The sequence below is a fragment of the Pipra filicauda genome, unplaced genomic scaffold (assembly GCF_003945595.2).
Source record: "Pipra filicauda isolate LSUMZ 115617 unplaced genomic scaffold, ASM394559v2 scaffold16_size7369187_pilon, whole genome shotgun sequence".
Lineage (NCBI taxonomy): Eukaryota > Metazoa > Chordata > Aves > Passeriformes > Pipridae > Pipra > Pipra filicauda.
The window spans coordinates 5750318-5761812 of NW_024104207.1; the positions used below are offsets into that span (position 1 = coordinate 5750318).

Sequence of the window (11495 nt, forward strand, 5' to 3'; positions counted from 1 at the left end):
TAAGCAAAAAGCAATGCCTTTGAGGGGGGGAAAAAACAAATCTAAAAACCTCTCCAAGTTTGTTTTCCCTTAGGGACCTCCAAGAAAGTGAAACACTTCAGAGATAACCACATTAAAAATGGGAAGGGTAACGTTTTATAGAAGGAATCTTTATTAACATGGAAATGCAGTGTATCCACCCAAAACTCAAAGCTGAGCTGCAGCTCTTGAACTGCACAGGACCTGCAGGCCCTCCAGGCCAGCCCTTGTACACCAGGAGCAAGTTTCCAGCATGAACCAATGGATAACCTGTCCCACTGGCATGGGTTGCAAAAAGCCCCAGACAGCCCCAGCAGCTTCCCAACCAGTCCCACAAAGGAGCAGGAGGAACAAAAAGCTGTTTGCACTTTCAGCTCCCATCCGTGCAGTCCTGCCTACTGCCCTCCTCTCGTGCCACTGTCCAGGCAGAAGGTGCAAAATTCAGCTTGGTCGGGAATTCCAGCTGTCTCTGAATGAGGAGATCAGTGACACAACACTTTCTATTTTATTCATTCAAGAAGGCAAATAGTAAACACATCTAAATTCTTGTAATCTTAAAATATTGCTGGGGAACCTAAGCAGATGTTTATGGCTTTGCTATCTGTTGGTCCCAAGACTAAATATGGACATGCCCCCAAAGCAGAAACACCAAAACCTAAAAAAATCCGAACAAAAAACTCCACCCACAAAACTTGCTAAATGAAATTAAAACATCTGGAAAACCAAAGTGAAGTAGTTCCTCAAGCCTTCCAGAAACTTTCAGGAAATCAAGGGTTTTTTCCCCCAAAACCCGAATCTAGCCACCTCATTTTTATGCTGGGCCTTTGCAACGAAAACTTTGGTCCTAACACAGCCCACAGGGACGTACAATGTAACTGCGAGGCCAAAACAAAATAGTTGTTCTTTATTTGCCAGCATGCACTTGACCAAATATGACAGGCAATCCACTGACTTGTCAGAACTCCTGTCCTTCCCAAATTCTGCTGACATTGCATCACAGAGGCTGAAAAACAATCTTATCCTAAGAAGGTTAGTGAAAAAAACGTGCTGTAAAGGTGGTTTCTACAAGTTTTCCATCACATGCTCCCACTATTGCCCAACAAATGGAGCACTTTCATATAAAGAACTGCAAGTGGTTGCTGCACTGGACCTTTTTGGCCAAATATTTTATAGCCCAAGCCTTACTGTTTACCCAACAGTAGAAATGCTGTAATAATCAGATCAGTGGCACCAGTGCTAGACCACCCATACTAAAGAATCTGTTACACTACTACAAAAATAAATTAACCCAAGTTCCTTAATATTAACTAAAGCCTTACAACTGAAAGCAGACAGTGCATCATGTGCAAGGACTGTAAGTCATACAATGATGTTCACCAAATGACAACTGCCACCCTGCAGCAAAACACTATGGATGTGTTTCCCACTTCAAAGAACGTGACAATTCTTAACCAGAGTGATTCTAAGGTTTATTCATAATGTGACTGGGTAGAGGCTCAGCTAATGAAAACCTGGACTGCAAGAATCTTATGTAATTCGGTATTTCTCCTATGATGAATTTGGCATCAAAGGAAAACCCCAGGGCTGATTATACAGCCAAAAATCGAGTCTGCTTGAGCAAGACAAGCACATAGCATTTTACTGTGCTAGAACTTCCCAATGAACGACTTGCACTGCAGGGAAAAAAGTGCTCAGAAGACACACAAGAGGTATGTGCGTAAAATACTACACACATGAGCAAGGGCCTGAAGATGAAATATTTGACAGACACGGCTGGCTGTGGAGGAGCTTTCAGAGAGCGGAATTAATTTGCTGTTAAACATCAACACAGGTCACTCAACAATTCAATCCATCAAGGCAGGACCAAAGCTCTTTGGTTGCGTTTAAATGTTATCAGGTAAATATTCATTTTCAACCCATCTAGTTATTGACTTTTCCATCCATTGAACTGCTGATCACGTCATGTTTGCTTGCCAGGGAACTTCACCTTAATGGTAACTTCTTATCTTCAGAGTAGTTACCAAAGGAAATAGACATATTCCCACGATAGAAACAACTCAGCACAGCAAACATCGGCTTATTTCTCATGATTTGAGTCCCTTCAGTGCCTATGCTTACAACTCCATTTAAAACCCTCACTAACTATTAAAACATTTAAAAAAATGTTGAAGACGTGAAATAATGAAGAGCCACGGGAGAAGAGCTCTACATTTTGGATTAATCAACAGTTTTCTCTGGCATTCATTCTTATCCTGGAAGCCAACAGCAGAGCTGCCAGGAGGGTTTAGAATGCAGCCGATGAAATACCTGAGAGCTGCCACCGACCCCTGTCTCACACAGCAACAACTTCACTGTAAGAGATCACTGGTTTATCTGCTCATCTTCCAAGAGTGAAAAAGAATAAGTGACACCACATAAAAGTGGTGGCTATAATAGCACAGCTGAGCCTGTAGGAGAGCAATATGTGAAAAAAAAAAAGGGGGAGGGGAGGTAAGTTATTTCCAAGCCAAGCATCTGAGGCGGAAACTACAAGTTACCCAACACCTACAGCAAAGGACGACCCTGCCCAGAACTACCTGAAAGGAGGGGGTAGTGAGGCGGGGGCCGGCCTCTGCTACCGTGCCTGCAGTGAGAGGGCCAGAGGAAAAGGGCTTAGGCTGAGACAGAGAACGTTCAGATTAGACATTAGAAAAAAATATTTTCATTGTTCGGGTGGTCGGGCATTGGAATGGGTTGTCCAGGGAGCTGGTGGAGTTACCGTCCCTGGAGGTGTTCAGGAGACGTCCGGATCTGGTGCGGAGTGATGCGGTTTAGTGGATTAAGGTTTACAGTGGGACCGCCGGGCGGATAGCTGGGCTGGATGGCCCTGAAGGTCTCTTCCAACCTTGGTGGCACGGACTCTGTGCCCCGGCCCCTACCTTCGGTGCAGGGACAGCGAAACCCCACAAGCACCGAGGGGGCCCGGCGGGGTCCGGGGGCGGCGGGGCCAGGAGCGGCCCTCGCGCGGGCGGGGCGGGTGGGGGGGCAGAGCAGGGGGCATTGAGGGGAGAGCGCGGGGGGGGCGGGACGGGACGGGAGGGGAAGGGGCGTCCCGGGACACTCACGCTCCCGCAGCCGGTTCTTGAAATTGGGGTCGCTTCGCCTCTTGCGGTCGAAGTAGATGCAGTAGCCGATGAAGAGCGCCCCGCAGAGCCCCGCGGCGATGGCGCTGGTCCTGCCCACCATCATGGCGCCCCCCGACCCGCGCCCGCGCGAGCTCCGCAGGCACCTTGGGCCGAGCGGCCAAAGGAAAGGACCCCTCCGCGCTTCCGCTTACGTCATCACACGGCGGCGGCACAGGGTGCCTCCCGCAGTGCCTGCAAGAGGCGCGGAGCGCATGCGCGCGGCGGCGGGAGGCGCGGCCTCAGCAGCGGCGTTGAGCGCCGGGAGAGCGAAGGGCTGGAATAGCAACGCCTGACTGGGACACAGGCACGGGGGCAAGAGACCTTGGGGATCATCCAGTCCAGCCTATGACCCTGTCAACTAGACCATGGCACCAAGTGCCACATTCAGTCTTTCCTTAAACACCTCCAGGGACAGTGAATCCACCACCTCCCTGGGCAGCCCATTCCACTGTCTGATGACCCCTTCTGTGAACAGATTCCCCCCGATGTCCAACCTAAACCTCCCCTGGCACAGCTCATCCCATCACTTGTTACCTTGACCCCCACCTGGCTACACCCTCCTTTCAGGTAGTTGCAGAGAGTGATGAGGTCTCCCCCAAGCCACCTTCTCTCCACGCTAAACACCCCCAGACGTTCCTCATACGACGTGCACTCCAGACCCTTCACCAGCTCCATTGCCCTTCCTTCCACTGGACAACCACCAAACCCGCAAAACAAGTGTATCTTGGTAACAATTACCATTTCATCACACCCGAGTCTGCTGTGAGTCGCTTTTCCTGTAGTCATTTTGGGTAATCCTACATAACTCCAAAAGAAACAGTTCATAGTTAACCTCTGCAGCAAGACATCAGCTGGAAGTGGATTCTTGGAACACAGAATAAAATCATGCAACACCTCACACTACCTGCTGGGAAAAGCCAAATGCCCCAGAGCAAACACCAAGAACGACTACAGCTGTATTAGCAAACAAAATTTATGACAAAACACTCTTACATACATGAATCTTTGTGACACTAATTAGCATTTTTATCTGCTCGATTTTTATCAAACTTCTGTTTGTTTTTTCCAGCTTTTTTTCTAGGAATAGTTTTTAGTCTTTTTGGTTTAGTGTTCTTCTTCAACGGGGTTGCTTTTTCACCAACAAAAGAATCATCAGAGGAGCTCTTCTTTTTTGTTGTAGTAATAACTGTAGCCTTGGGAGCACGAGACCGGCCTGGAATTTTCTGTGGTGCTTTCCTCTTGTCTCCTGTGCGCTGCACTCGTATCTTTCTTCCCATCAGAACAGAGTTGTTGAGTTTCAGAGCAAGATGTACAGCATCTGTGTTCTACAAAAACAGACATGGAGTTTAAAAGTAGCATTACTTCCAATTCATTGCTTTCAAATTAATGGTTACCTTTCTTCAAAATTTGTAAGTAGGATTTTACAATGAAGAGCAAACTGCTCTAGTGAATGACACAAGATCTCTGCTCAGGAACACCAGCACACCCATGCAGCCCACACATCGAGGCACAGATACTTGACAATGGGCTACAGAACAGCTTAAATGAGACACAAAAGTCAGGTGCAGAGAGACAAAGGAGAAACTCGGAGAAAAGAGGTACTGAGCTGCAGGAAATACACTAAGGAAGATGAGGTTGGGAGATTATGAGAAAGCAAGTCGTACTGAATCAAAAATGGAGAGTCTGTAAGCAAACCAGTTGCAGGAAAGAACTCCACTCACATTTAGACACATAAGAAGTAGTAGAACATTGCAGTTATACCAAACAAACTCATCTGTCCCTTCTTTAAGACTTTCCCCTAAAGTCACTTCTTTCACCTCGTTTTACAACTTTTACTTGTACAAAATCTGCAATAGTTTGTTTTGTGTCTGCTTCCACAGAACTGGTCTTCCAAGCTGCTTTTAACATACACAACAGCATTACCATTTAACATCATACACCTACAAGCACATACAAACCTCAAAAAGTTACTAAAAAGGTAAAAAAAATGCTATAAAGGCAGATCCCAATTCAGATTTTGAATAATTCCCACTGTGCTGGAGCAGGCCATGCACACATACCTCAAAGAGAACGTATCCAAAGCCTTTTCCCAGGCCAGTCTTTCTGTCTCTCACAACTCGCACTCCCACGACATCTCCACAGACATGGAAGTGTTCTCTCACAGCATCATCAAGGATGTCTGCAGGCAAGCACAAGGGAACAGATCTCTCTTCAGCAACAGGCACAGCTTTAAAAGCCTGGCCCAAACCCAAATATTTCATATTCACCAATTCAGGTACATGGTATCAGTGGTTCAGAAAAACCCCAGCAAGTTAACAATGCAGACTTTATAAAAGGTTATTTATTTTGATAGTTACCCGTTCTCCTGCTTTGAAGAGTACAACATAAATCACAAATAAGAATGAAGGCAAAGACTGAAATAAATTTTTCAAATAATTTCATTTATGGTTGGAACATAGTGGAAATTATGATGCCTGCTACATTTTTGTAGCTCCTTCTTACGCCAACATTTCTTTCTAAGAATTAGTGCTGATGATAATGAGCTTGAGCTGGCTGTTCTTCAAGTCAAATGCTCACTGACTGAGCCGTGAATTTTAGCTGAATGGGGAAGAAGGGAGAAGCTTCTAACCACAGCTGCTATACAATTATTTTGATAATAACTGGATGTGCAATGCTTTCTCCATCTCACACCTACAGAAACAGACAAGTGTGATGTACCATCACAAAAATACAGGTTATTCTCTTTTTTGAATAGTTATGCTTCATACAATCCCCTTACATAGATATCAACATCTCTCTATTAAGGGGAGGGGCTGAACTTAATATGATGGGTGTAACTACAGCAACGTGACTTAGATGTGCTGAGAAAGGTTCAAGCTGCTGAAGTAATTTCAGAGCATGGCAAATCACAGAGTCATAGAATATTCTGAGTTGGAACAGACTCACAGGGATCATCGAGTCCAACTCCTGGCCCTGCACAGGACATCCCCAAGAATCACACCATGTGCCTGAGAGCATTGTCCAAACACTTCTTGAACCCTGTCAGGCTCGGAGCTGTGACCACTTCCCTGGGCCTGTAATGTCCAAACTTTTTTCTGCAGCATGTACACAGGAACACACAGTCCTGACACAAGCTCTACACAAGAGGCACTAGTAATGTCACCACAATCAGATTTGTCACCTGTCAAGGTTTTCAGACAGGTCAAGTGTTATAGACTGATGCCTGTTTATTCCAGTGTTACTGTCGCAGTACATGATACAGGCTCTGCACCAGGCCACAGGCACAGGGCAAGCCTTCATCCAGAGTATTTACACATCCACGGGACCCCCAAGACAGATGCTTGTACCGAGCACCCTGACTCCTTAATACCCTCACAAAGACCACACCCAATGACAATCCCTTCATCTGCTCTCCAGTCTGCTCAGAAGCAGCTGAGTATTCCTCAAGCATTGACCTCAGCTGCATGGTAAACACCTCCACAGGGGTCACAATTGATCACCAAGAGCCATCTGGGTATTAACCCTGTGGCTCACAAACAGCATCAAAATGAGAAACCATCACTGTCCATCACTCCAAATTGGTTCACGACAGATACCGGTACCCCTTGAACAGTTTAGAAAGCTATGGCCTGTGCAACTTAGTCATATTTATTTAAAAAACATCAAGTGACAACAAGAACTAAAGCACTTGCAGAGCTACCTACAATAAAGAAAACAATCAACTTGCAGAACTTGACAAAAACTTACAACCCCTTTAGGTGTTTCCATTAACAAACAAAAATTAATACCAGCAAAAGATATTTAGCTACCTAAACATGCTATCCTAAATATAAAGAAATAAAAAGCCCAATGTCAAAATATTCCATAAATGTTAAGCGATGATGCATAACAACCCACTTTTGACCTACCATATGGCAGATTTCCCAAGAATACAGAACGTTTATTGTCATGCTAAAGAAAACAAGAGAGACAAGACAGTAAGTTATTTGTAACAGAAAAAAACCCCAAACAACCAAACAAAAACAATAACCCCCCCAACCAAACCAGAAAAGAGTTTTTCCAGACACACATCTTACTTACTGAACTGGTTTTAGATGCGGTGTCAACTCTGATGTGAAATCCACTAGCAATTTCTGTTCCATTCCTTTTGTAGCCAAAAGCAAAAAGTTTTAAAAGTGAAATGAGTGTTATTTAACTTAGAATGTCACTGCATTCAAAATGCAGTGTATTCAAAATGAAAAGTTACTTTTAAGTTTGAACAAACATCTTGATTCAAGCAAGAGCAGGGAGATTGTTTAAATTTAGCTGCAAATCTCCCTGAACTATCTCTTCGACAGGGAACGAGGAACAAAACTGAGACTTACTCCTTCAGAGCCTTCTCGGCGCCACATTCTTCCTTAAAGACAACATAAGCATTAACGAACTTTGCATTGGGGTGCAGCTTGTGCCTGGAACATGAAAAGGACACGTTACTGTTTAAATCATTTTGATGCTGTGCAATGCACAAACACTTCTTGTTGGACACATTTATGCCTCTGCTCGTTTCGTGCACACTAACAGCTTCATTTCTCTTATAGGTCAAGCTAGCCCTGTATGTGCAAGGGTGTCCCACTGTTCATCTTGTACAGCCTGTCTATGCATCCTGAGCAAGCTTCCTCAGCTCATAAACGTATCCAAAGGAATTAAAGACTATTAGTAACTTTCTCCTTCCTAAAATATAAGAAATGCAACCTCAGATAACAAATTACTAGTACACATAGCACATCATTCTTTATCACTTGTCAAGAAAACTTAACACACGCAAAGGTAATGACAAAAGACAAAACCCCACAAAATACATTAAAAAAGACCTAATATAGCCAAACTTTTAGAAACCAACACACAAAAATTATTTTGGCCTTGAAAAATAAAGCACGACATTCACAAGAGGAACCTACTTGATTGCTGCTACCTTTTTGGATATAGTATCTTCTGCTGGAATCTTTAAGATAAAAAGAACTCGAGTTAGGTGGGCCTACTGTGAACTTATCACAAAGACTTGTGCTTGAAGACAAACAAGAATTCAACCAGTGCCATTCCCACCCAAAGCAATGTAGCCAGTACAGTGAGCAAATGATGGAAGTGGCTCATCTTGGAGATGATCTACAAAAACCTTGGAGTTAGAGAGCTTGCTCTGTCTGTTTCTTGAGTTCCACGACTGTTATTGTCAACTATTTTAGCAAGTACACCAATTCACAATCAACATGTCTTTGCTACTATGAATTAAACACAGGTAAGTAATGCCTTAGCTAATCAAGCTAATAAGGCATTGCTCTTTCAGAGAACATAAAGCTCTGATTCTGGATCAACTGTTGCTACAGGAAAAATGGCATTTGCGCTGCTTCTGTGGTAACATCTCCAAGGCTTCTTCTAACGGCAAACCCACATAACCCCAAACCCATTTCTGAACTAATGAAGATATAAGCTTTGCAAATACTATTGCTGTTTAAGACGAACAAATAATTTTGTTACGTAATGTCTGAAGAAATAACATACCAATGACCGGAAGCGAATGGACTGGATTTGTCCATACTTCTTAAAAAGAGACTTCAGTACCTAAACAGAAGATATTACAAATATTCAGTACATTCTTGCACCCTGGTAATGAGAATGATTGTTTAATATTTATTAGTAACACTGTTCTTACACTGTTTTCCTTTTACTTTTATGAGGTCCCTTAAAGGGATCATAAAATATGCGAGTAATTCATAACTATTTCTGTCTTTCTTGTGTCAGCTTCTTCTACAGATTGCCAAAACTCAAGTCGTGTCCCTTATTATGGAAGAAAGTATAAATTTAACATGCTTTATGTAAGAGTCTGAAGCGTTGTTTGCATTCAAAATTAAAAGCAGACTGACTTTGTAATTGCAGTTCTCATTCATTCAATTTTTTACTGACAGACCAATTCTACTCAAGAAAGACAAACTGTATCCACTGCTGTAAAAAGCCCAACTCCAAGAAACCAAAGAGATGACCTCTACTGGTTTCTAAGAATGAGCACTATTTTCTACTTTCCCAAAAGCAATTTCAGTCACAAATGTGCGTGACTTTTCAGCTGGAAACATCCCCTCAGACTGAGGACTGCTGTAAATTCTTTCATTCCTTTAGCTGACAAAATCCACCCACGTACCTGAACAGTACAGTTGACAGGTAAGTTTCCAACAAACACTGTTCTTCTGTCTACCGTTTCATCAGCTACTTTTTTTCTCTTTTGTTGTTTTGCAGTTGTGCCCATAGGTGAATTAACAACACTTTTGGTGATGGCTTGAGAAGCCTTTTTCTTTTGCTTCGTTTTGTTTTGAAACACTTTTCGATCCTCCTCTTCATCTGCCTGCTTCAAAGCGTTCTCTCTTATCACAGACATGCAGATTAGAATTGATGGGGATAAAACAGGGAGTTTGAAGTCAAAGAACTGAAGCCTCCAAGATAAATATTTTAGCTTACATTTTAAATTATGTTCACCATAAAATTTCAAACATTATTGTGTTTGTTATGCATTAAACAAACATATCTGACTGTTCCGTAACATGGAAACCATTTGCTATCCCCAGGACATTGCATTCACTATTTAGCAGGAGTAACAAAGAAACATTTCAGAATTATATAATTTGATACCATCTAAAAATGAAGTGAAAAAAAAAATCTTTGCATGCTAGAACTAAAGACAGATTTAATCCTTTACAGTATCCAGGATCAGAACAAACAAACCCTTGGAATTCTGCCATGCACTGAAAAACCTCTATCTATCCAAACCCACCAACAAGCAGATATGAAGGAGCCTCTGGAAAGCTACTGACATCAACACAGCACACAGGTTCCATGGGCATGGAAGAGGCAAAACGACAGAGTGCCAGAGAGGTGTTAGCCTCGCGCTACAATCAAGCGCACTTTATTATCCAAACTGCATCGTATAACCTGCTCTGACAGCGTCTTGGTTCAAGTATTTAAGAGAACAGACAGTGTAACAGAGGTAACCTCCTGTAACAGAGGTTCTGTGTCACAGCAGAGGTCAGGTGTGATCAGGACAACTCCCCCTGTCTGGCACCTTGCTCCTAGTGAAATCACCTCTGCTTCTTTGACTGCAGCTCTGCTGGATAAAGCCAACCACAGCTAGAAAATATCTCCCCATGCTAGAGAAAACTAGATCCAAGTGTCTTCATCTACAACCACTGGACATGGTAGCTCCCTAACACGGAATTTGCATTTCACGGACCCAGAGCATCAAGAAGCTGCACCTACTTCATACCTTCAGCAGAAAGCTACAGAAAATTTGCACAATCTTGAAAATAATCTTGAACACCAAGTTGAAGATGAATAGTAAAAGAGAACTTCGTTATTTTGTCAAACTCATGATATTATGATTAATCTAGATGTTGAGGTTTTTAATTTCACCATAAAACGGTCTCACCTACTCACCTCTCTGACAGTTTTTTCTCTGCTTTTGAAGGTTCCTTTTTTCCGGCTTTCTTTGCTTTTACTGGAGGTTCTTGCACGATGAAAGACCTCTGGTCTTCTGACACTTTCTCCGCTTCTTCCGCATGCTTCCTTTTCTTATTTCCCTTCTAAAAATTGGTAAGAGAAACGGACTTCAAGAACAAAACTCCAGGAACGCACGACAAGCATTTAACACGCCGTAACTTACCTGGAGCGCCACGTCCGGAGCCCACCGCTGCACGGGGCGGTGCTGCCGGCAGCCGCACCTGCGGAATCACCGACCGAGCCACCCACCCACCCACCCACCGCCGCCGCTGCCCCCCGGCCCTCACCCCCCCACCCACCCCCTCACTCACCGCGGGCACGGCCACCAGCACGGGCGGGGCGGCGCCGCGGAACAGGCGTGCGAGGGGCGCGGGGGGCGCCGCGCCCGCCCCGAGGCTGCCCGACACCTGCCCCACCACGTACTGCTCTTGCTCCTTCTGGTCCTTCCCGGCCGCCGGCGGGTCCCGCGCCCCCGAGCCCTCCCTGCGGACCCGCATGGTGGATGCGGACCTGGGCGGGAACGGGCTCGGCGCGCGTCACTTCCGACGCGCAGGGCCCGCGCTATTCCCGGGACCGCCCCCGCAGCGCTCCGGGGCATCCGCCCCCGCCCGCCCCCTCCGATGCCTCCGCTCACCGGGGACCCGCCCCGCGCCCGGCTGGAGCCTCTCCCAGCCACGGTGTGGCGGTGCCGCGTGTGTGCCCGTTCGGCCGAGCTCTGCGTGGGCGCGGTGGTAGCGTAGAAACATCCAACATCGGGACGAGATGGACATAGTCTTAAGCTGTAACAGAGGAGGT

The 11495-nt window shown here is 44.9% G+C and overlaps 2 protein-coding genes and 1 non-coding gene across 4 annotated transcripts in view; all 3 read right to left on the reverse strand.

The window, feature by feature from the left end:
- The window catches only part of TOMM20 (translocase of outer mitochondrial membrane 20), a 50384-nt gene extending 47074 nt beyond the window's left edge, over positions 1 to 3310 (reverse strand). The window contains exon 1 of one of the 2 annotated variants that reach the window (XR_005562893.1): positions 3123 to 3302. Coding sequence is in view for 1 of the 2 variants with exons in the window: in XM_027750430.2 (XP_027606231.1) it covers positions 3123 to 3246 (124 nt within the window). In the remaining variant the exon portion in view is untranslated. Of the gene's footprint in view, positions 1 to 3122 lie in introns of both variants that reach the window. The other variant, XM_027750430.2, reaches the window with a different exon arrangement.
- Positions 2179 to 2313, reverse strand: LOC114003522. The gene has a single exon (XR_003546274.1). It is a non-coding gene; the product is annotated as a small nucleolar RNA SNORA14 (small nucleolar RNA).
- An 827-nt stretch (positions 3311 to 4137) lies between the features above and the next one.
- On the reverse strand, positions 4138 to 11234 carry RBM34 (RNA binding motif protein 34). Its single transcript, XM_027750555.2, has 10 exons — positions 11012 to 11234; positions 10638 to 10783; positions 9352 to 9571; positions 8718 to 8777; positions 8120 to 8163; positions 7547 to 7630; positions 7263 to 7326; positions 7091 to 7133; positions 5243 to 5361; positions 4138 to 4507 (listed from the first exon to the last, which is right to left on the reverse strand). Exons 1-10 carry the CDS (start codon positions 11195 to 11197, stop codon positions 4196 to 4198), a joined length of 1278 nt encoding a protein of 425 aa, XP_027606356.1. The 5' UTR covers positions 11198 to 11234; the 3' UTR covers positions 4138 to 4195.
- Positions 11235 to 11495: the final 261 nt, after the last annotated feature.